This window comes from Liolophura sinensis, chromosome 6 (genome assembly GCF_032854445.1).
Source record: "Liolophura sinensis isolate JHLJ2023 chromosome 6, CUHK_Ljap_v2, whole genome shotgun sequence".
Classification (NCBI taxonomy): Eukaryota; Metazoa; Mollusca; class Polyplacophora; order Chitonida; family Chitonidae; genus Liolophura; species Liolophura sinensis.
The window spans coordinates 57,252,397-57,278,631 of NC_088300.1; the positions used below are offsets into that span (position 1 = coordinate 57,252,397).

Here is a 26,235-nt window from a genome sequence, read left to right on the forward strand (position 1 = left end):
GAGAATAGGCAACAAACACTGGGCTTTAAAGTAAGGATGGGCCGAGAGAATATTAGAGACTCCACTACTTCACTTGCTAGAATATGTGTCATTCCAGTTGCCCATATCTGAAGAGGGAAGTATATATAAGTGGGATTAAAATGTGAAGGGATTTAAAGTTCTTTTCACAACCATTGAAGTCGGTGCTCCCTCAGTGCGAGGCTCGGCTCAAGACAAACCAATTACAATATAGTCACGGAAGTTAAGGAAGTCCTTGGACTGCATGGGTCATCAAAAATCAATTATTTTCCTAAACACAGATATGTCAACATTACATGAAAATAGTCCCTTGTACATTATTGCTATATACAGACCATCATTATACTATCATTAAAACCAGGAAGAAATTTTCAAGTCCCGTGGACCGTGCATATGGCTGGCATGTTTCTGCACATCATTACCATTTTGTCCATATTTGGTAAATTTGGCTAAAAAGGAAGACACAGTATAGTATATACTTTATTTGGAGTTTCATAACCCCTCTTTGGCTACGACGCTACAATTTTCTTACAAACTATACACTTACAAGATCGCCAGAAAAAGCTACAATCCTAAAAACGTTAGAATTCCAAGGCCACGATTTACATTAAAATATACTACTCTGTAAATAGACATGAATATGGGAATAAAAGTCGTTTTTTTTTTTCCACTGCCTATCTCTCCAGGACTAGTTCGTCCTTGTTTCTGGTGAAACTATTCGCAAAGGCATATAACAACACTTAGCACATCTGCTTGGTCTAAACGAACAGCAGGTGACTGTCATAAAAGAAAAGAAAAACTAACAAGCATTCCTTCATCAAGTCCAACAGCAAAATGCCATACAAAAATAATTCTTGGGCAGCGATTAAACGAGGGAAAAAGCATGGCCAATAGCCCGGCAATAGGCCCATGGAAGATTCAGTTTTACAGCAGTTCAATCATTACAATTGACAAATATACAATATATAATAACATCTGAAGACTATACAAGAATTCACCCCTCCTGGGCTTACAGCATGGCGTTGCTCCACATCATTAGGATGAGCTACATCCCAGCAAACAATCACTAAAATGTTCATAAATAAAAGTCTTATATGGAATTCAAGCAAACACTCCTGTCAGAGAGAGAACACAAAATGGGGAAACACCATAATGTCGCAAGTTTGTCCCACCAGTAAGTTTTGTGAACAATGCGGTGGGCAGGGGAATTATCTATCACTAATATACGTACAGAATATACACACAAAAAGAGATTCATCAAAAAATGCATTCTGTCGCAAAACAAGCCTCTAAGTTTCTTGTGGGGAGGGAGCGGGCCCTGGACTAATGACCAGGAGGTCCAGTGTAGTGGGACCATCTCAGCCTGATCGGAATATGGTCAGCTCATCCCACAGAGTCATAGAGCACCGGTGCTTCATTCAGACTAGAATGGGTCAGCAATCCTCAGTGATCTGGATCAACACCAGACACTCAACCGGAATAAATGCATTGCAAAAACATAAAACACACACACAAAAAAAAACACCTTTTGGTCTTTCACGTGGTACGTCCATCCCCTTAAACCACAACCGATGGGAGGGCGTTCACCATAGACATATATATATATATATATATATATATATATATATATATATATATATATATATATATATATACATACACACATACATACATACATACATATATCCATATAATATAGATGTGGTACGTCATAGTGTCGTGTTGGTATATTAGAACACAACGGAAGATCTTGGTCTTTGACCAAAATTTCAGAGAAAATACTAACATTGCTTCAGTAGAAATTTCATTAACAAACAAAATAGAGCATTTTGTGTTCAATCAAAGTTAAGGAATAACCGGAAGAAAATAACACATGCGCGGTGGGTTTGACTAGGTTATGATACCGGTGGTAAAGACAACAGCAGTAGTAAACAACACTGCCAACAAAAGCAGATCAAAACAATGTGATCCAAAACGGCTCTGAACAAGCCAGCAGCATAAATTAATACAATATACATGGTGGTTTAGAAAACATACAGAATTTACTCAACGCTGCCTTACTCAAAGTCTTCCAAGACAAACAAAAATACATAACAAAGCATTAAGGTATAAAAATGAGACTTAATTGCATTACACTAAAATTTTAACAACAATTCCAGAGACAGTAGCCAATACTGAATTTACCAAAAAATATGTAAAATGTCATCAACTGTACACAAGATTGGAATGTAATGACACCCAAAATAAGCCAGTTGGGGGGAGGGGGGGGAACATTTGATATTCTTACTTCAAGCATCAGAACAAGAAAGGTATAAACAATATACATTAAACATATGAACCAAAAAAAATTAAAAATACTTGGAAATTGTGACCTTTGGTATGAAGAGACGTGTGATTGGTAGGTGAAGGTGGGTGTTTTACTACCAACAGTATAATGAGATGATAATAATGGTCTCTTTGGTCACTGGACTGAACAAATACTGAACCAAAACAAGTGAAAAAATAAAGATAATCTGACAACAAAAATCTCAAAAATAGTTACTGAATGTGGAGCACCATGGAGAAAGTGGGATGAGATTTGAAGGTGCCTGGCCAGCTGTAGCTGGTGATGAGATTGCCTTGAGTCCATGGGGGACAGCCAGCTATAACACACCATTATACAAGACATTATTTATACTAAGATAGATCTCAAAAATACACTTATCTCTCAACATCCATAAAGGATTTTAAGTATACGGTTTGGGTGGTTAGTACTCACTAATGTAACCTTGATTTAACAATGATTATTGGCCCATAATTGATATACATGTATATAGTGGTGAAGAATGAAATGATGAGATTATACATGGGTCTATATGCTTGGAGAGGGTGAGGGTGGTGGTGGTGTGGGTGACCCCAGGTGAAGCTGGGCAGGGAAGACCGGACACACATGGGGAACACATCAGACGGCTACTCACACATGGATGGGGCATGATTGGAATGCTCAAAGGCATATTGCAAATGTCATGTAACAAACATACCCAGGGCCAAAGCACTCATAGTACTGAGGCGACCTGGGGAAAAAAATAGTACAATTATCTCCTTCTGGATAATCTTTAAAAAATAAATCACTAAAGGTATATAGTTCATTTAAATTTTTTTCTTCTTATATAGCAGATATATTATCAGGATATCCCGCAAGTTCTGAACTTTGGAATGCACCTTTTTTTTTGCGAGGAGATCTCTGACTGATAACGGACTCAGAACAACCTGTGGTATTGCTTCCCTGGTAAATCTAAGTACAAATGGTCCACAAAATGTCACAACTCTACATCAATATATGTATGCCCATCTGGCCCTCTGACGGGACTCAGGTACATCAGCAGGGCAGGACATCAACGAGAAAGTAAAGAGCGCAAACAGGACATACTGTATGCCACTACTGCAACAGTTTGATAAAGCCAGATCATCAAATACAACCTTGGTGACCCAATAAATCAATCAGCCAATAACAATATACATTCCCATGATAAACCATGGGAACATTTCAGCAAATATGATTTTACTTAAGCCTATGAAACTGCACATACATGTAAGCCTCCCATACTGCACTAATTATGATATACTGCACTTAAGCTTACAGCTATGCACTTAAGCTTACAATACTGCACTAAGACTAATATACTGCACTTAAGGCTGAATTCAGACAACACTGAGTATAGTATACAGCAAATTTCTTGGTTCAAAAAACCATAGAATAACACTAACATGACAAAAACTGTAGAAAAAAGCATACAGACAGCTGCACATATAGGCCATAACAAAAAATAAATATTACAACTACAGCCAGCATTAAGTACAAGATATGTATTGCAAACTGACACTGGTAAAACAGTTTACAAATACATTATCAATGCCACAAAGTCAACCAGTGATGGGTGTAAAATATAGCGTGATATTATTCAACTCTGCTGCATGAGTTTGACAACCCTACCACAGTACACGGTAATAGATGCAGCATGTATATAGCCATCCCTAGGTGGGAACATTTGTAAGTTAACAATATTTGTACAGCCATTCCTCAAATTACATTCATTCATCAACCACAAACCACATATACAAACAATTAAAATAATATTAATATTTGTAAAGGAGATTCATTTCTTTGTAAAAAGAGATCATAATTTCTTTGACGGGTTCTCTAATATGAGAACAATGAACTCAGAGAGCTGACCTTTCGGTTAGATGAAACCAGCAAAAAACCAGAAAAACAAAAACAAAACTGACAATTTTATCGTCTTGTTTAAAAAGTTCATCTAAACCTGACAAAAACTTAGAATACTGTTTTGTGTACCTATGTCACCAGAGATGGAGGACTTGGTATAACCTTACTCGTCTGCGGCTGGCTCTTGTGTGTTGCTCTCGATGACATCTTGCAGAAGCTCATCAATGGAATCCCCCTCGGCGCTGATACCTTTCTCCTCAAAATTGAGGTTAGGCACAAGTATACTCAGCATACGGAGGACATTCCTACGCAGGGCTTTCAGTTTCCAGGCATGGTTACAGTTGTTGTTGTTGCCGTTCTGTAGACACATTGCCACAGTCTTCTGAAGCTCGTCATCAAATTTGGAGCCTCCCTTGATTGGTTTTTTGGTCAGGTCCATTGCTCCACCACTTTCGCGGGACACTTCCTCCTTTGGGGTATTAGGGAAGACCTCTCTTTGCTGCCAGCCATTGGGTGTATGGTGACCAATTGCCGGCTTTTCACTTCCTGACAGATGTCGCACACCGTGTCCATTGCGAAGGAACTCCGGAGTTGGTTGTTCTTGCTTCAGCAGTTGTTCCCTGGCCATCTGACCAGCTGGTCCACGATCCGGGGTACGAACGGTAACATCTGGGGACTGCTGGATAGCCAGCAGGGAATTGGTTGGAACAGGGTAGCGCATCTCTTGAGGAGACTGTGTGGTAAGGTAGCCCATGCCCCTTGGGGACCGGGTGCGCTTCTCTTTGATGTAATATGTCATCATGCCATCGTGTTTGTTAATGATATGACTCTTCAGGCTATGACTCTGGCTGTACTGTACACCGCAGGCTCCACATATATAGGGGCGCTCACCTAAAACAAAGACATTAACACATATTATTACAGCACACCACTAACTAGAGGAAGAACCAACATGCTGGTTGGCTATCTTAGGCATCACAGTAGCAAAGACACTGAAGCAGATGTTTGAAAACCATTTGTAGTTGAAGGATTTACATCACAGAAAACATACCTTAATAGATATTACTACACCACAACTTCACTAAAAGCAAGCACACCCTACCATTTGCCTATGACCCTTAGCAATGACAACGAAGATTGATGTAATGTTTTGTCAGTACAACAGTTGTATGAACACGTGTGAGGAGTACTTGTAGTTTCAAGATTTACATGAATAAAAAATGCATTAATGAGTGGTTAGAATATTTTACAGATGTATTCTAGTTTCTACAGGTAAATGCACTTACCTGTGTGTATCCGTAGGTGGACGTACAGGTTACTTTGGTGTTTAGTGGTGTAAGGGCAATGAGTACACTTGAAGTACATGTCCCCTTGATTTCCCTCTGACCTTCGCTTTGTTTTTGCTTTGCCTTGGTGTGCATTCTCAATGTGGTTTTCCAAGTTCTTCTGACGGCGGAATGTCCTTTCACAAAATTGGCACTTTAGATAATCTTTTTCAGATTCTGGGGCTCCAAATGGGCTGCCCACCATGGGGAAGATCTTGGATACCAGTCCGTTCTGATCCATGTGACTGGGTAGGAAGGGAGAGGGAGCCAGGCCGCTCATGCTGTAGGGGAACAGGTAAGGATTAATCTGAGAGGGGAGGATCCCTGGGGGGAGGAACTGACTCAGGGAGGGGTCATCTTTGATGGAGGATGCCAGCAGCTGGGCTTGGTGACTTAAGCTTGGCAACAGGGAAGAACTAACTGGGATCTTCTCACCAATATTGGATCCCAGGAAATCTTTGGCAACAGGTTCTCCAGACTGGGACATGCTACTGTCGAGCTCTGAAGGTTCATCTGTACCTGGAGATTTATCCAGGCGGTTTAGCATGTCTTCCTCGTTGAAGGTATCATTGCTGTCCTCCCCATCTTGAGGGGTCTCTTCTTTCATCTGACGCACTATGTCCTCTAGCGTGCGCTTACGTTTGTTCTTTTGCATGGGACTGCTCTTACCACTGTTGAGAATGTCAGAGTCTGGGACAAGGTCTGGCACAGGCCCCAGATCCTCTCCTGGAGCAATGGGGGTAATGCCTGTGTCTGCCTCCTCAGCACAGGGCTGGGACCGTTCGTCTTGCGCTGTGACCGGGGCAGGGATCAGCTCCGGTATACTCATGGCCTGGTCAGACGGTTGAGAGGACGGGGGTTTGTCTGACTCTCCCAGACTCTCAGTCTCAGTTTCTACCTCTGGTTCCTCCACTGTGGAGTCAGTCTCCATTCTTGACTCGCTCTCTTCAGTTTCTGTCATGGCCATCTCTACATGGACACTGGACTGGCTGCAGTCAGGGGGACTGTCAAGTGGAACAAAATCAAAGCTTTGTGAATCCAAACTTCACATAAATGTTATGTAAATAGTGACATAAGTGGGGTTTATCCTCATCCTAGCAATTTTTGTACAAATTGATAGTATTAATGCGGATAAAAAAACCTGAAACAGCTTCAAGTCATGACCAAAAACCTGAAATCAGGCACAAAATCTGAAAATTTTTACCAATCTAAACTGATTGCATAATGCTAACATACCCTTTGACAATGAATCAGCCATTTGTAACAATGTACATAAATTTCATTTCTAAAGAAGAAGTGAGCTACACAAAATTACTGGATCAGACACACAGAAAGATCATGTACCTAGAGAAATCTTGTATATCTGGTAGTCCAACTGGCTTGTTGTGGCTCAAGGAATCACACGAAAAGGAAAATCTAGCTGAAGTTGCACAGTTTGTGGGTAGGCTTTGTATTTCCATGCTCATCTATCCACTATATGTAACGCTGACTATTCTGGGTTCACACTGTTTTAGCCTTCTCCATTAACACATAGTTCCTACAATGAGAACAAGTAAGCAATTAAATACATGTACAGGATTGTAAAGAACATGTGAGAAAAAAAAAAAAAAAGCCACAGTATCCTAACAACTAATGGCCACACCTTAAAGGACAGATTAGCGGTTACCAGTAAGATCAACCACCCAGCGAACACTTCCACTGGCTCTGGTACCATATTAAATACCGTCTTCTGTCTTAATTCCAGTAATTAAATCTACCTGTGAAATGCTGAGTGGAATGGGGCTCTTTTTTGTGGGTTGTTTCGTGTCAGTATTGGTTTCCTGTCATTACCTGACAGGTTGCTATCACTGACAGCTGATGACACATGTAAGAAAAACACTTCACCAGCTTCTCTCAATATTGAACTTGGAAAGGCCTGTCTGTCGAGGCACTCTCAGTGTTCAGGTGTGTGCCAAGGTTGCTGTTCAAAATAAGTGTCTCCCCAATCAGTTTCTACATCCCCACAAACATTCCCATCACATGGAGATCGCACATTTAATAAACAAAACACAATTAACGATTGCTTTTCACTGGTATCAGGTGAAATTGAAAATATGACATCATTATTTAAGCACACCAAGTTGTGTGACTTTTGTGGAGCTGTAGCCATGCCTTGCCTGGATTTGTTTAAGGAGACTGTTAGCTGAACATGCTAGTGTTACTGATTGTGTGCCAGTGGCAGCCCAGTGCTGTATCATCAGATAAAACTGCCATCTCCACATACTGCTAAACAATACCTACTTCTCCATCTGGCCTAGAATTAAACCCAAGACATCTCCTGACACCCACACATTAATACACCAGTCACAGACCAAGGGGCTACCTCAGAAGGACAAAGAAGGTAAATAGTCCCTACTACAGTTAAACATTAAAACAACTTTTGAAGAAACCAATACTCATTTCAATTCACAGAATTGCAGCTCTTATGTTTGGTAATTCAGGCTTTACGCTGCCTGTGATCATGTATGTGATATCTGGGAAAGAAGTGACAGAAATCAATATAGACCTAAAGAATAACTTTACTTGTGAGTCTTGTGGGCATTTATCACTTCGATAAACCTAAACTGATTAATCAATATAAAGTGCTTGATAAACTGAAGCTGGCTCTCTGTAGGCAAATCGGCATGTCAGAGAAGCTATCTGGAAAAGTTACCTGCAAATACAGGAGCAGATGTTTATCTAGAAAATGGCAGGAAGACCATGTGCCGTTTGATTCAATAATTATGTTTGGTTTATGATAAAGCCAGCTATAAATGTATATAGGAGAGAGATTGGGGCAGACTGCTGGCCTCACTGGTCTCGCAATACCAGCCATTGGAATACAATATACAACCACACAGGCTCCACACACACACTATATTAGTCTAATAGGCAAACAAGAAACAAGTCAACAGTGAAAAATGCTAACTCTAAATGATCCCATCCCAAGTCAGTTAAAATCAATTCCAATACTTCCCATCACATTCTGGCTGTTTACCATTACAACCAGCCATGGTCTATATCCAGTCTATATCCTAGCTCTGATCAACAACAATTTACACTTCAACATATGTACACTTGTGTTGATCTGCCAAGTCAATGACTTTAAGGCACACACAACACAGGCTAATGATATACACTGTACATGTATAGTACTGACCTGGGACTTATATGTTTGAACATGGGTCCAAGCTGAAGGCCAATGCCTTAAACCTTTAACAAATTCAACCAGTAAAGTACAACTTAAAATGGAATTTAAAAACATACTTTATATTTATTTGATTTGTGTCTTATGCCGTACTCAAGAATATTTCACTTGTACAATGGTGGCCAGCATTATGGAGGGAGGAAACTCAGTAGAGCCCAGGAGAAACTCATGACCATCCGTAGGTTGTTGGCAGACCTTCCAACCTATTCCTGGAGAGGATAATTTCTAAGATCTTGAGGAACAAAATGTTCAGGTAAGGGCAAATATGTACTACACAGTAATGATAAAATAACAAGCTCAGATCAAACTGCAATATTCTAATATGGCAAAACATGCAAAGCATGTATTTTTTTTTTTTTTTTTAGTTCTTAGGGTATGTTTAATTTCAGCTTGGTGAAATTTTCATGTTATTAAGGCCGGTTTCAATCTGCATTACGAACCCCTGAAATCAAATTCAACCACTTTTTGAAAATTAACCACAAAGGCACAAAAAAGTACACTGAACAATCTGAGATACAAGGTCACATGGATGTACATATCCGCAGCACGTTAACAAGTATCATATGATGTGTGTGTATGTTAATGAGCCTGCAGAAATGATGGCAGGCTGTAAGTGTCACCAGGAGAAGATGTAATGCACTGTTCCCACTCATTACTAGGTAGGATATTTCTCGCTGCATTAGGGGGTCTACACCAGGTGAAAAATGAAGCGTTTCTCATGTGTCCCTAATACCCTAAGCTTATATTACGCCTCTGAATGACAATAAAGCATATATCCACAAATACATAAAACTGTTTAACAATTACTATTAATAACAAATACATTTAGTATGACAAGTCTATGAAGCCTAAACAGCATGACTTGACCTTTCTGTAAGTAAAACTATCATGTGGTGTGCGTGTGTATGTGTGAGTATATATATAGTTTAGAACCATTTTCAAAACAAATCTGAACTGGACAACAACTGTAATAACATGTATATAAGGTCTACTTATCCATGTCTATGTCATACATGTAAATATGCCTGTCAATATCAGTTTAATACTAAAATACAAGTGGGTTTAATGCTTAAGTGAACGTGGGCTTAAATTTAAAGTGAATTAAGCTAACCGCTAAAGGCGAATGAGGGCCTAATGCTGGAGTGAATGTGGGCTTACCGCAATTCAAAAGAGAATGGGAATTTACTGCAACTTCCGCTCCAAAAAGTTATGATTAAAGTAAGATTAAGCTTAAATATAGAGACCTTTTCTTTTAGTGGGCCAGATTCACGTGTTGGCACGAAAAGCACACAGTACTACAACAGTATATGTATTACAATGTACACATACACGTTCTATTTATCTTAACAGCAGATTTATACATGTAGTAATTCTGAAAATCTAGATGAATTCATAGTAAGTGTAACAACAGTATAGATTCAAATACGCTGAGGGAAGGAAAAGAGACAAATTGTGCTGGGGAACAGGACGAGTACTACGAACATCCCAAGGGGAAGCTTGGAGACACGCTTTGGGAACAGCCAGGCTGTGTATCAGCACAAAGAACATAGGGGAACATCATACTGTCACCATATCTTCTCTCCACTGAGCTCTGCTGTGCTGCATAAATACATCCAATCACAGGCTTCAATCAATAAACAGCTATGTCAGCTTCTTATTAACAAACTGGGGGTTGTCAGAATGGTGAACAGGGAAGCCTGTCCATTGTGATTGGCCAAGGATCTGACCCTTTGGCCTGGCCATCCACTAGCACATCTACCCTGTACCTAGCTAACATATAGCCTCGCTGCTACAGCACTGAGCCTGCCATCTATAGTAAGCCTCTCTCTCTAGTCCCACATCCAGAAAGCCCAAAAGGTCACCAGCACCATGCATAAAACATCAATAGCATTGATTTTGATTTAATAAAATACATGGGCTATAGATAAAAATAGAGCCGGTTAGTTGCAGGTCTTGAGCCATGCATCTCCAATAGCTTCTGGCATATAACAATTTTAACTGTTCACAACACTGAATCAAGACATGGCCATATGTCAGAGAAGCCTGCATCTAAAATACACCTTCCATACACAGCTGGCAATCTTCAGCATCAGTATCTGAAGAAAAACTGAGTTTTACACATCGCACAATGGACAGGATACAGATGAAGAAAGATGGGAAGGAAAGGGAGGAAGAATGAATACAAATTTGTTATTCCCTAATCTGCTTCCATGTCACTCTGACACGCTGGTACTTCTAGCTGACCATTCCACCTTGAACCATTTCCCCTTGGGAGCGCAATCCCAAGTTTATAACCCTGTGTCCAGCATAATGGACAGCCAACATTTATCACTTATTGGAAACTTCCATCCACCTGCATGTACTCAGATACAAAGCTCAGAGTAGAATCCAAGGTTGTTCACAAAATGTCACCGTACTACACATACACTGATATAGTATTCAGACTGGACACATCAGATCCTAAGGACAGGTAACATACATGTACATGCAACTACATGTATTCCGTCACAGTGTTATATCTCTTGGTTCCATTAAAAACTTTTATAAATTTAAATTCATTAATTTGATCAACCTACAACTCATTTGGGTACTCACTGTGATAATCCCAACCATCTTCCAACAGCAATCTTCGGGCTGGGCCACCACGACCACAAAGCCAGCTAAAGCCAGCACTAATTTCTCCCTTGTATTGGCATATGTAACATAATGTCCTGCTTGTAGCACCAACTTAACCAGCAGCAAGCACTTCAAGGCTGTACCGTTTATTTAAGAATTGATTTTTTCAAAAATTCCACATTTAAGATATGGCTGTCCTGTGGCACACTGCTGCAATCTTGCCATACCCAGCTTCTTCTCACATTATCACTATAGGTTTTTATTAACTCCACTCGATTCTCCACTATCAATATTTTATGGTCACAGATTCAGATGATATTGGCATTTGGCGATCTTTACCAATACATTATCATTATTTATGAAATTAACACCACGTAATATCAAATGAGCTTTTAATTTCATTCTAATTTTTTCCCCGTTTGAGGGAGGGAAAAAAAAAAAAACAACCCCCAAATTAGGAGGATTAATTTGAGCTGTTGTCAGCCGGGCCCAAAAGCTGGCCACTTATTTCCATAGCTTCACTTTCTATCCATTCATACACATACAGGGCTGGCTTTGTCCTGTCTCTATTTGCCAAGAGCTCAGTGTAAAGAAAGGAGCCTGGTTAGGAATGTCTTCCCCTTGGAAACCAGCCCGGGAGATGCGGGAATGTGCTGTATACTGTCATTGCTTTATTTACAGGAACAACACGCTGTGGTCCCCGCAGCTGTTGATGAAGAAAGCAAGTAGATAAAACAGGCAGTAGATGTCAACCAGTCTTGTGGTCTCCTACCAAACAGGTAACAGGGAGACAAACAACAAGCACATCCCCTGGCCTAGTCTGTTAGTCTAGCAAGGCCTAGTGACACTGGGTCACTCTCTTAACAGTGTCCAGCAACTAACACCTAAACACACCCCACAGTCTCCCTTACACCCTACACAATTAGCAGGTGACATAACAGAGTCGCACCAAACTCTAGCCAGGGCTTTGTGTCAGCAGTACATTATAAGTTACCATAAGTAAACACAATAGACAGGCCTTAGATTGAAATCATTGCCTCAATTGTGCAAGTGGTAGCACCCTGAGGCAAATGCCAGCTTAACTAATACAGCTGCTTACATCTATATAATTGCTGGCCAGGTGAAGCCCAAAAGCCTCTTCTTCCACAAGAGAGCTTTGCCTCTGGTCTTGAGGTGCTGGCCTTTGCCTATCCGAGGTCCTTACTCCAAAATCTGGGCTATCTATGTGCCCACCCTAACTCACCCTGCTTATCAATTATGTTTGCATAATTGAAATGCAGGGGTTTTGAGGGAGGCAGTTGTCAGCAGCCAGGGGCACCTGCTGTCTAAGACTATTCCACCATGCCTAGCCCCTTCCCCTCCCTCCCCCCTCCCTCCCCTCTGCCTTTACCCAAACTCCCAAAATGAGTCATACTGTCTCATCAATGGAACCACCAATGAATCAAGCATGTCAGAGATGAGGCCTCAGATTTCTTCTCCAATGGTTGGATTTAGTTTGGCACTGCCTGGCTGGCTGATTCTGTCCTTTGTTCTTGTTATCTGTCTATGAAGGGCTGTAGTCACCAGAACATCACCCAGCCCAAACTCCACCCCTCCTTACCCTTATCTATCTCCAAATATGCTAACTGAGTGTCCATCCCTCTGTGCCATTCGCTGAGCTGGCCCATACCAGCAGCCGGAGACAAAGATGGCCAAGGAATTGACAGACGACATGTTCCTTAGGTCAATCAAAGAGGAACAATCTGATATATGATTTCCAGTATACACAGACAAACATGGAGAATTCCTAAGATAGCCAGTTTTAATTTAGAAATGACGTTTAGGCCCCCGTACCAACAAACCAAAAATCTGGTATGTAAGCATGTGCCAGTTTTCAGTTGAAATTGAGGTCTTGCCAGCCCGATTTAAAGCCAAATCAAACACAGCCCCAGCAAATACACATTTATCTAATTTAAACTTGTTTACAAAAACTATCGATGACAGGCTATGATCATGTATTCTATGCAAAAAAATGCCGGCTACACTTGTCCATGTAGACTTAACTAGGGGTATACATATACACACGCTCTTTACCTTGTCTGCTAAAAAATGTTTGCTTCGAGGTTTTTTCTGCCCTCTCTTTTCTTCTTCATTTACAGACAGCACATTTCACACCGGCCCCCTAAATCTTTCAGTTCCATGACAGGCGTCTCTAAAACAGCCCTTAATGCCCCATATCTACAGAGCAAAATTTACAGCAGGAAAAAAAAACATATGTGTTGAGCAAGAATGACATATATCATTCCCATAGCATCTGCAGAAGCTTCTCTACAATACCAATCAATCAACACTTAACCATAAAACATACTTGATTATAAACTGAAACAGAACCTGCACTAAAGCAGCTGTTTGTTGACTTGCCTTCCCTATAGCCACTGATCAATGATAATCCTGCAATTACTTTAAGAAACTATCTGCCAAAGCTACCCATAACTTATAGACATACATACATGTACATTTATGAGATAACATCATATACTGGGGACCACGGAGAGACAGGTATTCTCCAAAATTTGCAAATCGCAAATAGCCTTCACATCATTATAGATTAACTCCAGCCATTCTTTAGATTTTCAAAACCTTACATCCTACAACAACATGCATTAGTCTTTTTATACAACAATCAACGCAATCAACTTAAATCTGTGACCAGTTACAAAAAACCTTTGTGGTTTTAACGTCATGCGATCATAAACAGCACCTAACTTCAAAACCACGGAGCACTCTACATGTTCTATCCAAACTTTATTTTTAAAAAAAGTTTTCAATATACTTAACACACCCTTTTTTTTTTTAATTCATTCATGGACCTGTACACCAGCCTCGGCATATAAACAAGGCTAAGTAAATGCACTTCAGCCCAAACTGAAGATGGATAACTTACCATGTCTAATGCAGGTTTTGTTCATGTGCAATTGTAGTAATAATTTACGTTCTATGATCAGCATGTACTTCTATAAATACCTAATGTGAAAAAAAACACACTTATCACAACATTATTATTCCATATCAACTTGCAATGACTCATTCACATTAATCTGATGAAGTTATCTACACATGATATACTATATGATCAGGCTCTAGATCAGCTATCAACCAGTGAAGCACTTGGAAGCAAGCCTACATGTACATGTGCTTTCAGGAACAGCCTAAATTTGTACTTCAAGTCACTTAAAAAAACAGCAAAATCTAATATTTAATACCTATCAGTGAATACAGAGCCACAAACAAAATGCCAGTTCCAATTAATATCTACATAACCTTGTACTTGGCTGAGAGTAAACGAGGATGTCTATTGACAATGACTAGTGACATTATGATGCCAGAACTAGGGCTGTTTTAAGTGCTGTATCATGTAATAAAGCATGGCTGGCTGAGCACCAGAACTAATGTAGATACTTGATAAAGGAAATGATATTCAAGCCATTGATGGATAAAGTCAGGGGTATAACTATGACAGCCGGTACGTATTTCCAGTTAAGGAAGACTGAGTACATTTGTGCGCCTTCACCATTCAATAACTACTGATGATGAATTTAATTATCTACAAGCCAAAGGGCTAAATTGTTCTCTTCACTCTGCTGCTGACAGGCAAACAAAGCATAAAACACACCATATATTAAATGCCTGGAAACAAAGGGCTCTGGCCGTGCCCACTTGAGTGCAGTCCTGTAAATACTGGGAGCCAGCTGACTGAAGCATAGATTTACTCCATCTACAGGGCCTGGGTGATTAATGAAATGTGGATTAGCTGTTCGCTCAATCACAGCCACCCAGTACTTCCCATCACCCACAACATCTTCTACCGATCAATTATTCAAATAGCACGTTGTTAAGCCAGTTGAAACGTTAGCCAAGTTACAAGGGGACAATGTTAATCAAGGGTGGGCTATCTTGATTGACAGCACCATCTTTATCCCCACTGATCTTACCCTCTGACAACTCTTCTATCAGACCTATAGATATGTTACCGTTAACATATTAATCACACAGCCACAGTTAACAAAGACCACTCCATTACGGCCCTGTTTTTCACGGATAAAAACAAATTTCAAATGTGTAATGGAATCAAACGCCAAAAATTCCACTGGTATTTTTGATACAAATAATGACAATGTTATTTCACATCTCATGATTTTTTGAACAGTTGGATAATCATGGCATTGTGAATTTAAAATCTCAGTTCAATCCACCTTATCATTTATTCATCTTCTGAAGGTTTTTAAACTTCAATAGATTTTTAAAACGCATTTAGATTTTGAATAATTTAAGCTTTTATCAATCTCTGACAGAATGCAGTGTGACATTTTTGACACAGTACAATCATCATGTATGGTTCAGGTATAGTATAGTGCACTGACTTAACAGATCCTCTGATATACTGTAGTAAAGATTCAAATGCTCAGATCTACATGACACCATTCGGAACACAAGCGGTACAGAATTAACACTACACCATCCTTGCCTTTCTGATATGAAAAACATATCAAGCATGAATTAGAAATATTCTTTTGGGGGAAATCAGAGACTAGTTTAGATAACATGGGGTAAAATTAAATATAAGGTAGAAACAAAGTAGTTATCTCCCTGACCAGCAAACTCCTAACCCCATCAACTTTACATTTGCACGCCAAAACTGTACATGTATATACTCCACTAAACAACTCACATTTTCAGCTATGCATGACAAACTAGACCATAAAACTCTGTACAATGCAAGCAAGAGTTAAGGCTTACCCGATTAGAAGATGTGGTTGTCAGCGCTAGAGCGATCCATTACCGTGACAACAACAGAGCCAGTATTGGGAAATTGAACGTCAACCCACGAGAACAGTATAAATATGATATATTGTGAATATTCATCAAGCCCTCTCCAAATGTATATCAAATAGCCGAGAAAAAGTCTCTACAAACATGTGTAGATGAAACAGTTGAGAGAGGGATATTGATTTGGTACAATTTATTCATTTGCTTCTCCCCCCCCCCCCTCCCTCCCTATCCACTATAGGTGCCCCATAGATCACCGTGCACTCGTTCTCTTATCCTTCTCCCATCACACATGCCTAGCTTCAATTAAAACTCAATGTTTATTCACACAATTCTGTAACTGTATACATCTGCAGGAAATTATCACGCCACCAGAGAGTGGCAATAAGCGAGTTCTTTTATGGAATTAATAGGGTTGAGGGTATATACATATAGGCAGAGGGTGGGGGCGAGCTGTAGTACCTACTAAACACTAGGATATAATATCCATGTACCTCGGTCAGCATGCACAGGGAAAGGAGGCCTCTCCTCATCCCTTACCACAGACCTCACCCTTACCACATATAAACACCACCAGAGTAGAATTGATTTTTGCTTATCAGAGAGAAAAACGATTGATGATAAATATTCTGCCAGTTCCCAATTAAAAGTACACAATTTCAGAGAGCTCAGGATGTGTGAAAATCACAAAGACCAACACAATCAAAATGTGGAGTATTTTGACAGAGTGTCAGTCAACAGCAGCAAGTCTAAAAGGAAGGATAAAGATATCATTTCACAACCATGTGAATGCTTCTCACTAATTCCAATGTTCAACAAAACACAAAGACATTTAATTAGGACAAAAGTCTCAATGTTGGGACACAGTGCTACAAGTCTACCAGCAGAGCCTCTATCACCTTAATTTAGATTTATGAGAAGATAAAAATGCACTGAACTGAAGAAATATACAAGATTTTGAATTGAAAGTAGCTTGGTAAAATTTTACATCAAGCTTGTTTTAAAAAACCGTCAACCAGACAGCCACAGGGTCTACAGGTATTTGTTATTGATAACCTTGTATGGTCAGAAAAAAGCTTCCAAGGGGCAAACAATAAGTCAGGTGGAAGTTGTAAGCTGTGTTTGTTATTCTATAAACTAAACTTTCAACAAGAAGGTTACCCAATATGAGTAAAACCAAAAATTACTTAGGAAGTTTTTGCCTCCATATTGAAATTATCCAGATTTTGCAGATTTATGCTCACAGAGAAACACTTCAGTATGACAAATTAAGAGTACACTTCTAATTTCAAAAATTACAATTTTGCAGTCTTTCCTTTATTAATCACCAAATGATGAGATTGCAATGGCATTTCACTTAACAAAGGCAAGGTGTAATATGGCTGCCCCCTATAGTGGGCAAACAGGTCAATGATTTAGGGTGTGATGCGGTCACTTGTTAACAGGTGCCTAGAGGTGATCTCTCCACCCTTGCCCTAGGATATCACATTCCCTTCTCTCCAGGGGTGCTCTGGGCAAGGTGACCTGCCAACTGTATTTATTTGAAGGAGTAGGTATAGCTGGTGGTTCACATATGTCCATCTTTCTATATCAACAAAGTCTTGCACTGGCTGCATTTTCTTATTTTGTGGGATCAGATCTGGGGTGTTTACTTTATGCCGACTGGTACTAGTTAACAAGGGTCAGGACAAAAGAAGAGGTCTTCTGTGGCTGGGAACAGGGAGCAAGGATAGAGGGGGCAGAGTTCTACAGCCTGTTACCACCATAATTGTCTACACTTGTAGCGAAACCACGAAAACAACATTTCTCTCACTGAACCAAAACATTCATTCATTACACCAGCGTGTGTGGGTAGGTTGAGGTGGGAAACCAGAACATATGTGGACACAACTGAATCCATGTGTAACCACAAGGCTAAGCCAGTAAAATTAGCCATTAGTTCTACCTGCAATTCAAAAGTGTAAAAATGCACATTCAGGATCAACCCTATACTATAGCTGTACAGATGTGAACTTTGAAATTTCCTCTCCTTCATAACTAGTGTAGTTTTATTGTACACATGATTAATACATGAACGATGTCAGAGACGACTTCAACCTAGAAAAGTTGGTTAAGGAAGAAGATATGACAAATGACAGTGGGAGTCTCGCAGACAGAAGTGACAAATGACAGTGGGCCACAGAAAGCTTGGCATGTTCTGGTGAAATATGTAATAAGTGTGATTGTGAAGACACTGCACCTTGACACAGTATTCTGGACAAGGTCAGCTCTAGCAGCCTCCCGTTATGATAAATAATCGAGTGACCACATGGTGCTTAACTTGGCGGTCAGCTGAACAATACTGCCTGCACCTCGCTCTCTGACCCCAGCCTAACATAACCACGGTAAAACTCCCGCCACACTGTTAGCTAATACAAAAGCCCTTCATGCACAAGTTTGCATACCAATCGCGAAAAATATTCTCCCTTTTTCCTTCTGTGTATTTTCTCACTTTCTCAGGTTTTCGTAGCAAACAAGTTTTTGTGACTACCTCTCAACATATTTTTCCATGCCATGTTTTCAGAGGGATTAAGCCAGCCCATAGGTGTGAATGTAGACCATGCTAACATCTCCAAACACTTTGGATATGTCTTTGGGGCCCTGAGAAACAAGTCTGAAAGGCATACTTGTTAGGAAACTAATAGTCTATGTATGTAGAAAGAATTCCTACACTCTTTCTTTACCAATGAAAGTTTGCAAAAAAAGTTAGAAAGATTGTGATGCCCTCAGGTGTCTACATAAAAATGTTTGAATATATACGTAGTGTTCACCTGGGCTGGTCATAGGCTGTAGCAATGAATGCTTGTTCATTTCTAGCCGGAAACAGACAGCAAGGGCGACAAAATTCCGATATAGATGGAACAGAGAATGCCTGTCTGTCTTGAAAAAATCAGCGGGAAACACCTGCTCTGTAGTATGAAGTCAGAATGTGATGTCTGCATTCTACCTGTTCTTCTACCCATGGTTTTTGCCACCCAAAATTACATGAACTACTAAGCCAACATAAAAGTCTCAATACACAGCTATAATCAAGAAAAAAGTTAAAGGATATATACTAACCTAAACTGTTAATTTTTTTTTTTAAGTAGTTTTAGCCAGTTTATTTGTAATGTGAAGAGTGTTCACTAATCACTCTACCTGCAGAGCTTTGGAGTTTACATGCAGTTTAAGTACTGGCAATAAGGTAAATATATTTGATAATTCAATGCCCTTGCTTATATTTGATATTTATACTAATTAAAGCTATCTGCAGCTAAAATGTAGCTTTTCCTAGCAGTTAAATTGTTAACGTATTACCACTGATTATTCTGGCCAAAATACATGTATCATTGTTTCAGTCATGAAAGAGCAAAACTTTAATCACATTACAGGTGCATGTAGTTGTACTTACAGGCCTTCACTAGATAACTACTGTACTGGAATTGTACGCTGCATATGCATACACCCAACACAGGTTTCAGTTTCAGCACAAGGCTGGTAAAATTTGCTGATAGGCAATTTGTTCACAAGGCAAGTGTAATCTGTTGGTCTCACCTATCATGAAAATGACATGTATCTCACTTACAAGCCTTAAATATGCATATTTCACCTGTGTAATATGGCCATTAATAAATAGGAAGGACTTATTGCTTTGGTATGTTTTATAAGAATACATTATTAACCTAGAAAAACACATTTTGTTGGCATAAATCCTTAAAATTACAGAAATCCCACACTACCTGTCATGATCACACTTGGAATATAAATGCAAAACTGGATTTTTGTAAATATTTATCCATTAGGGCGAAAAAAAAATAAAATAATAGAAAAGTAATAAATCCTGGGAACTATAGGAGCAGATTTCCCACAAGAGATGCCATTTAACATCAATTTCACTGTATTCTCACACTGGCAATTTACACCTATATTTACAGAGGGGAACCTCCATCAATAACATCCTGGTATGGCTGTAGGCATGTCCACCCTCCTGGGACCTTCAAAAATCACTACCTGGTAAAAACAGACTAGTATACCCACGATCTACACGTCTCATTACCAGGTGAAGTAAGAGAGCATGTAGTTATCTGTCCCACACAGCCTATCTTCCTACCTGACGCTTGTCCCATCCATTAACCCTGAACTGACATGCTAATGACTCCACTTCATGGATGGCTCGATTCTTCTTCTCTCTTTACTTTGATCGGAATGACAAAAAAAAAAAAAAAAAAATCTGACAGAAAAACAACAACAACAAAACATGTTGAGAAAAGCTGAGAGCTCAATCTTAATAGTTAGACTGTGAGGGTTGTAGAGGAGTTGTGATAAGGGGCTAAGAAGGGATCCCAGGTGTGGGGCTGCCTGACAGCCACGATTAACTCAGGATACAGCCATCATCTTCCACACTTTCTGGGCTTTAACAGTAAATCTGTCAAGTCCCCTGTAACACTGCCTTATCTATGGAGGTTTGTAACCATGTACTGTGTGGCCGGCAGTATATTAAGAGCACTGAACTGAGCTTGGGGCCCTAACAATAGCAGAAGGAATACTAGGCAGAGCCTTGAGCTTACATTATGCCAGATATGGCCAGCTTGCTTTTCACCTAAATACAAACTGCATTTATTCCCTATGTGTCAAGACAAAGGGACAACAATTAAAAAAAAATATCCTTGCACAACAACAAAAGCCAATTCTACAAAAAATAGCATTCTTTCATAAATGATAAAACCTGCGTGGAATACTTAAACTCCAGGGCAAACATACACTTCCCTGATGTTTGATACTCGCTTCAAAGCTTCTTTTCTCTTCCACTGTGACATGCACAATCTCATCAGTTTATCCTCTCAACAAGTCCCTTGCTCTCACAGTTATGCTAACCCCTTTTTATATTTCAGCTACATCTCCATCCCTGTGAATAATCACCCCAATACAAGCCTCCTAAGTAAAGACTAATCCACCTCACCTCAAGAAATGGCCACCCACAGGCTCTCCTTGACCAATCCACTTACCTACATATGCTCACAATAAATGTACTTGTTCAGCACCAAAGCAGATATGAACTAAAATAATAGTACTTACCAGATACATAAATTACTAAATTTATGCCCAAAGGAAAGAAATAAATAAATAAAGAGCCCAAAAATTTAAGTATACTACTAACAAAAACAAATAAATGCAGAAAACATGTATTTGCAAATGGACAGTGATGGAAAGTTGAAGTTATTACAAAATAGAATCATAGTAATGTCCAGATGATCTGCAACATTGTGCAAAAAATTCCACACCTTATACTTTCTTGAATACAACTCCTAAGGAATCTACTTGTGCCACAGCTTTGGAAGATACAGAACAAAAATAAATAAAAAAATAAATACATGTAAATACATGTAAATAAATAAATAAATAAATAAAATAGAAATTTCACATACCTATATATGCACAATGACTTCTGAACAGAATATACACATTGCTGAAACATGTACTTCCCATTTACAGAATGCAGGAAGGCAGAGTTAAGCTGTCTGCGTGCAAGGTGTGGGTGAATAGTGGTTCTCAGATCAGTGTACCTGAAGTGAGTAGTTCATTCAGCTAAGTCCACAGGCAGGTGATAGTGGGCTGTGGTTTATTATACAAAGCTCAGTGCAGGCCAGCATACTGACCAACTGGAACACTATCTAGTCTTCTCACAGTTACACAACAAAGGGCTTTCAATTCTCCAACTGCCCTATTCTTCAGCATGCTTTTCTTTACCTCACATATGTAAATCAGCTATCTCCAAACAGCGAATAAAATCAGCCTGCTTTACAAGTGACACTTCCTCCATAGTCTATACTATAATACCCCACATCCCCCTCTACAGTCTTCTTACTGTCCCTAAAAGTGTGGGGACAAAGACACTGACCACTGCCATACCAATTGCCAGCACATCCTCAGAAGAAGCTAGGGTTAAAAATAGAGATTGTTAGCAGAGGGTCTGCCAAAGTGCTATTGTTGTGAGAATCCCTAACAATACTAAGTACATCTGTCCACCAACTATCCAGTAGCTTGCCTATTACCATACACCATTAAAACTTACTATCTTACAGCACAAAGGGACAGCTCTCACCTTACATCCTGAAGGTGAGAAAAAGTGGTTTTACAACACACATTTACACCAACAGTTCTTTTAATGACCTCTTAAACTTGCTCCATTAGAAACTTTTGCTATGAAGCCTTAAATGACCAAATTATTTCCCATCTCAATTCAACTTTATGTAATAACTGGTTTCTTTAAATGCATTCATTAATGTATATATATATATATATATATATATATATATATATATATATATATATATAGTTTTTAATTTACATATCTTTCTATTGGTTGTATGAGAACAAATTCACAGAATGCATTTAACATTAAAAACCACTTTCTGAACACATGAGTAGGGTTATAACTACATACATGCAAATGCCTATAATAAGTCTGTAGACAGGAAAATTGAAAAACATTCACCTCCAAAAAGATAAAGTCCAAAAATAGATTCAGTAAGGAAAAACAGAATGCAAACCATTAATGCAAATGGAGATTATGGACGGGCATAAATCATGAAATGAATTAATTATATAGTAAATTAAAGGGCCACTTTCCAGTAAAACCAACTGGTAGATCATTTATTTTTATCCTCTTTTTTCAAAAGCATTTAAAACTAAAAACATATCAAAAAAGTTATATGCTTAATGACAAATCTGGAACAATGTCCGAAAAAAAAAATGGCTACAAAATCATACAAATGTAAAATATTTTCTCAACATCCTATACATGAAGTTCGGTACTGCTAGAAAATTTAGAGAAAGCAAAATTCACATGGTGGATATTTGTGTCATAAATTGTAAAATTTATATAAATATATATTTACATGTACAAACATTTAAAAATAAATTTGCACTCCTACTTTGCAATTCTTCAGATCATCATCAAGAGTAAAATCCCAGAGTAGTGGTCCTGGAGAAGATCTGATTTGTGGCAAGATGTAGGGTATCCGTGATTCCAGTGACCATGTACTGCGGCTTTCTGAGAAAGACTGAGGACTAGGAGCCAGTCTCCTCATACAAGATACTCGCACTAGGGTCCTGCACTGTGGCCGCCAGCCAGGGGCCTGTCCCCTTTTGTCACTGCTGACCAGTAACGGCCGGTCACACAAAGAACACAAACAAACCCTCTCACACCCAATCACTTCACTCTTGACATTTACATTGAAAATTTATTCACAGTTAAATACCCAAACACAATAGGCTACCTGCTCCCATAAAGTAATTTTGATAAAATGTGAACATTTTAAATATATATCTGTTATTAAAGCTGTGCAAGCCTTTTACTGGTCAACTCCCCCCCCACTCCCACCTCCCAATGGCAGGGTTGGCTTTGCCATAACTTTGTTGTTGTCAACAGTGTTTGAGCAATAAACACATCAAATAATTACCACAATCAGTTTAGGCAAAAAAACAAAGAAACACTTTGTATAAATGACAGGCTGTTAAACAATAACATTTGTAGCTGATTGAAAGTGAGCCTTGCTCAGGTACTGCCCACCTTAACGCAAGCTCTTAACATGGCTCACTTCACACCTTGGCTTCCTGTGGTTTGTTAGTAGCTAATCTCTAAATGATTCCTTGTAATCACCTCTTATCTAATTGTCATCTCTTTAACACCCACAAGTCACCTTGCTCAATCAATTCAATCAGAAAAGGCAATGATCAAAAGGTCAAGATGTACTTATTCAAGAAATTGGCAAGAACAATTAATTTTCTGTTTATTTTTTTTTTTGGTAAGGTGTGAACTTAAATATTCTATTATGTGTGTTAATTAATTGCACTGTACAAGACCAGTTAATCTACAAACACAAAATACTACATGTAGCTCTCAGAACATACTGGGAAGAAGAAAGTAGAAACAAACCAAAGAAGTTAGGCAACTGGGAAATCTGTCCATTATAATGAAGAGATTCCTTTTAACGTAAGCAGCGGTTAATTATTTACCACATAAAAATGAAGAGATCCTCTCTTGTTTTGTCAATAAGTGTGTTGTGTTTAGAATGTGTTGGAAAGTGCACTGAAATCTTTAATTTCTCTGACAAAACAACAAAAGAAATCATTGGATATGCTCTGTTGAGAAAACACCCACAGTTAAAGAAAAAACAGAGAAGAGAAAAAAAAAATGCCAGCCAAACATATTGAGTCCGTGTCAAAATGTGGGGAAATGGAAAAGACAAACAAAGTTGGCTTGTTGAGCAGGACTCTTGATTGATTAAATGAAAAGCAATTAAACTTTGTGATCTAAAATATTGATGCACAGTCCACTTTAGGTGTATACTGGTTGTCCATTAGGTTGGAAGCCGCGCTGAGCGGGTCTTCTGAGTCACTACTACGGGCCAAAGATTGACTCGGAGGAGTTAATCAATGTGAAATATGGCCAACAAATAAAGCCCACAGTTCATCAGTGTAGATCTGGACGTTACCATTATCAGCAAAACCATTTGAACCCCTCACTCTGCTGGAAACAAATATGGGCCCACGGTATTCCAATATAAGAGCCATACTAAGAGCTGAACAAAATATTTTGCACATCTCCTTGCTTTTTTGTTTATGTGTACATGCACATAAAAAGATTGAATTCTAAGTGCCAGTGCCAGTGCCAGTTAGTTTATGTTTGGGAGTGGGTCTGGCTTAATGCGAACATCCCCTGGTCAATAGTGGCAGACCCATCATCAGATGCTGTGTACATGCACTCTCATTGCTAGCAAGCGGGACCCACTTACGTTTAACTCCATTAAAATGATTAACGCCACATATCTACTGTGAGGAAAAGGGGTACAAATCACGATGCTACATCCTATCACAACATCCCTGATCACGCAGTTATGTATGTCACACTGCAGGTCAGTTAAAGGGATGTGTTGCGAGTACACAGCCCTGAGAACAAAGAATCAGCTCCAGCCTCTCTGACACGCACTCACTATATAGTCAGCACACAATGATCGCAAATAATTGCATTGAAATTACAGTAGCAGAGACATGTGAGTCAGCTGCGATTTGTAGATAGTCACATCTTGGCTTCTTCAAGCCTACATGGGGCAGTGCATCTTTGCCAAAACAAAGGCAGGGATAGGAGGTGCTGGTGAATGAGTAATCGATCAGATGCCGCAGGGGTCTAATGGTCATTCAATTGATTGTGCCAGACTTCACAGCTATCTTGAGAAAATGACATTGGGCCGGGAAAAATAAGCTGTGTGTCAGCTACAATCAATCTGTATGAAAACATGCACCATAAAAATAACTAACAACAGTAAATGGTCAGAACACCATATTATGTAGAAACAAATAAACGGAGACATATTATAAATAAATAAATACCAAAATAAAAATATTGCATAATGCAAACCATGGAATACATGCACAATGGCTCACTACTGAAAACGAATGTCATCTGGGCATCATATCTCACCCGTGTGCATGGCGTTCAATACGGCCCCCTGCTCCGCGAGGTATAGTAGATCACCACCACAACTCTCAGCTGCTCTCTCTGAGTGAGCCACCGCGATCCTCCCCCTTATGCAACCGTTTCTTAAATAAACAAACTGAAACCTACCTTACCTAAACTCCACAAAGGACAGTTGCATAGGTTCTGCATCCAGATTTGTACATGGTTTGAGAAAGTGGTGCAGTGTGGGAGAATGCTAGGCTATAGGGCCAGGTGGCTAGGGCCTGGAGACCGCGGAGCACACAGAGCACATGTCTTGCGAAAACAATGGAGCAGCCGCCAAGCTCTCCAAGGAACAGCCCGATGCAACCATACAACGCAACGACACACACAGCTCACCTCCTGCTAAGGCTCGTCTGTACACTAGCTACCAAACACAACATCATGTTGTAATTTTGTGGAAAAAAAATTCATGACTTACCCACCGAAATTTTCAAAACTTTGACAGCTGCTGTCGTCTTTTGAGCCACAGCGCCATTTTAGTCATTACCCATCGTTCTCG

General features: G+C 39.4%; 1 protein-coding gene across 2 annotated transcripts; it reads right to left on the reverse strand.

Moving 5' to 3' along the window:
* Positions 1-4,283: 4,283 nt before the first annotated feature.
* Positions 4,284-26,216, reverse strand: LOC135467865 (zinc finger protein 358-like). Of its 2 annotated transcripts, none has more exons than XM_064745766.1 (4): positions 26,155-26,216; positions 6,892-7,084; positions 5,509-6,551; positions 4,284-5,113 (listed from the first exon to the last, which is right to left on the reverse strand). In XM_064745766.1, the coding sequence occupies exons 2-4, from the start codon at positions 7,011-7,013 to the stop codon at positions 4,386-4,388; spliced, it is 1,893 nt and encodes a 630-aa protein (XP_064601836.1). In that variant the 5' UTR covers positions 7,014-7,084; positions 26,155-26,216; the 3' UTR covers positions 4,284-4,385. The 2 variants fall into 2 exon arrangements, with proteins under 2 accessions (XP_064601836.1, XP_064601837.1); XM_064745767.1 differs by having other exon boundaries at positions 26,159-26,197.
* Positions 26,217-26,235: the final 19 nt, after the last annotated feature.

Excerpts from the sequence above, each read along its gene's own strand:
- LOC135467865 (XM_064745766.1), bottom strand. The coding sequence starts at position 7,013 with ATGAGCATGGAAATACAAAGCCTACCCACAAACTGTGCAACTTCAGCT. Across the intron at positions 6,552-6,891 it reads GATATACAAGATTTCTCTAG|TCCCCCTGACTGCAGCCAGT; the intron begins GTACATGATCTT and ends TCCACTTGACAG. Across the intron at positions 5,114-5,508 it reads CCACCTACGGATACACACAG|GTGAGCGCCCCTATATATGT; the intron begins GTAAGTGCATTT and ends TCTTTGTTTTAG.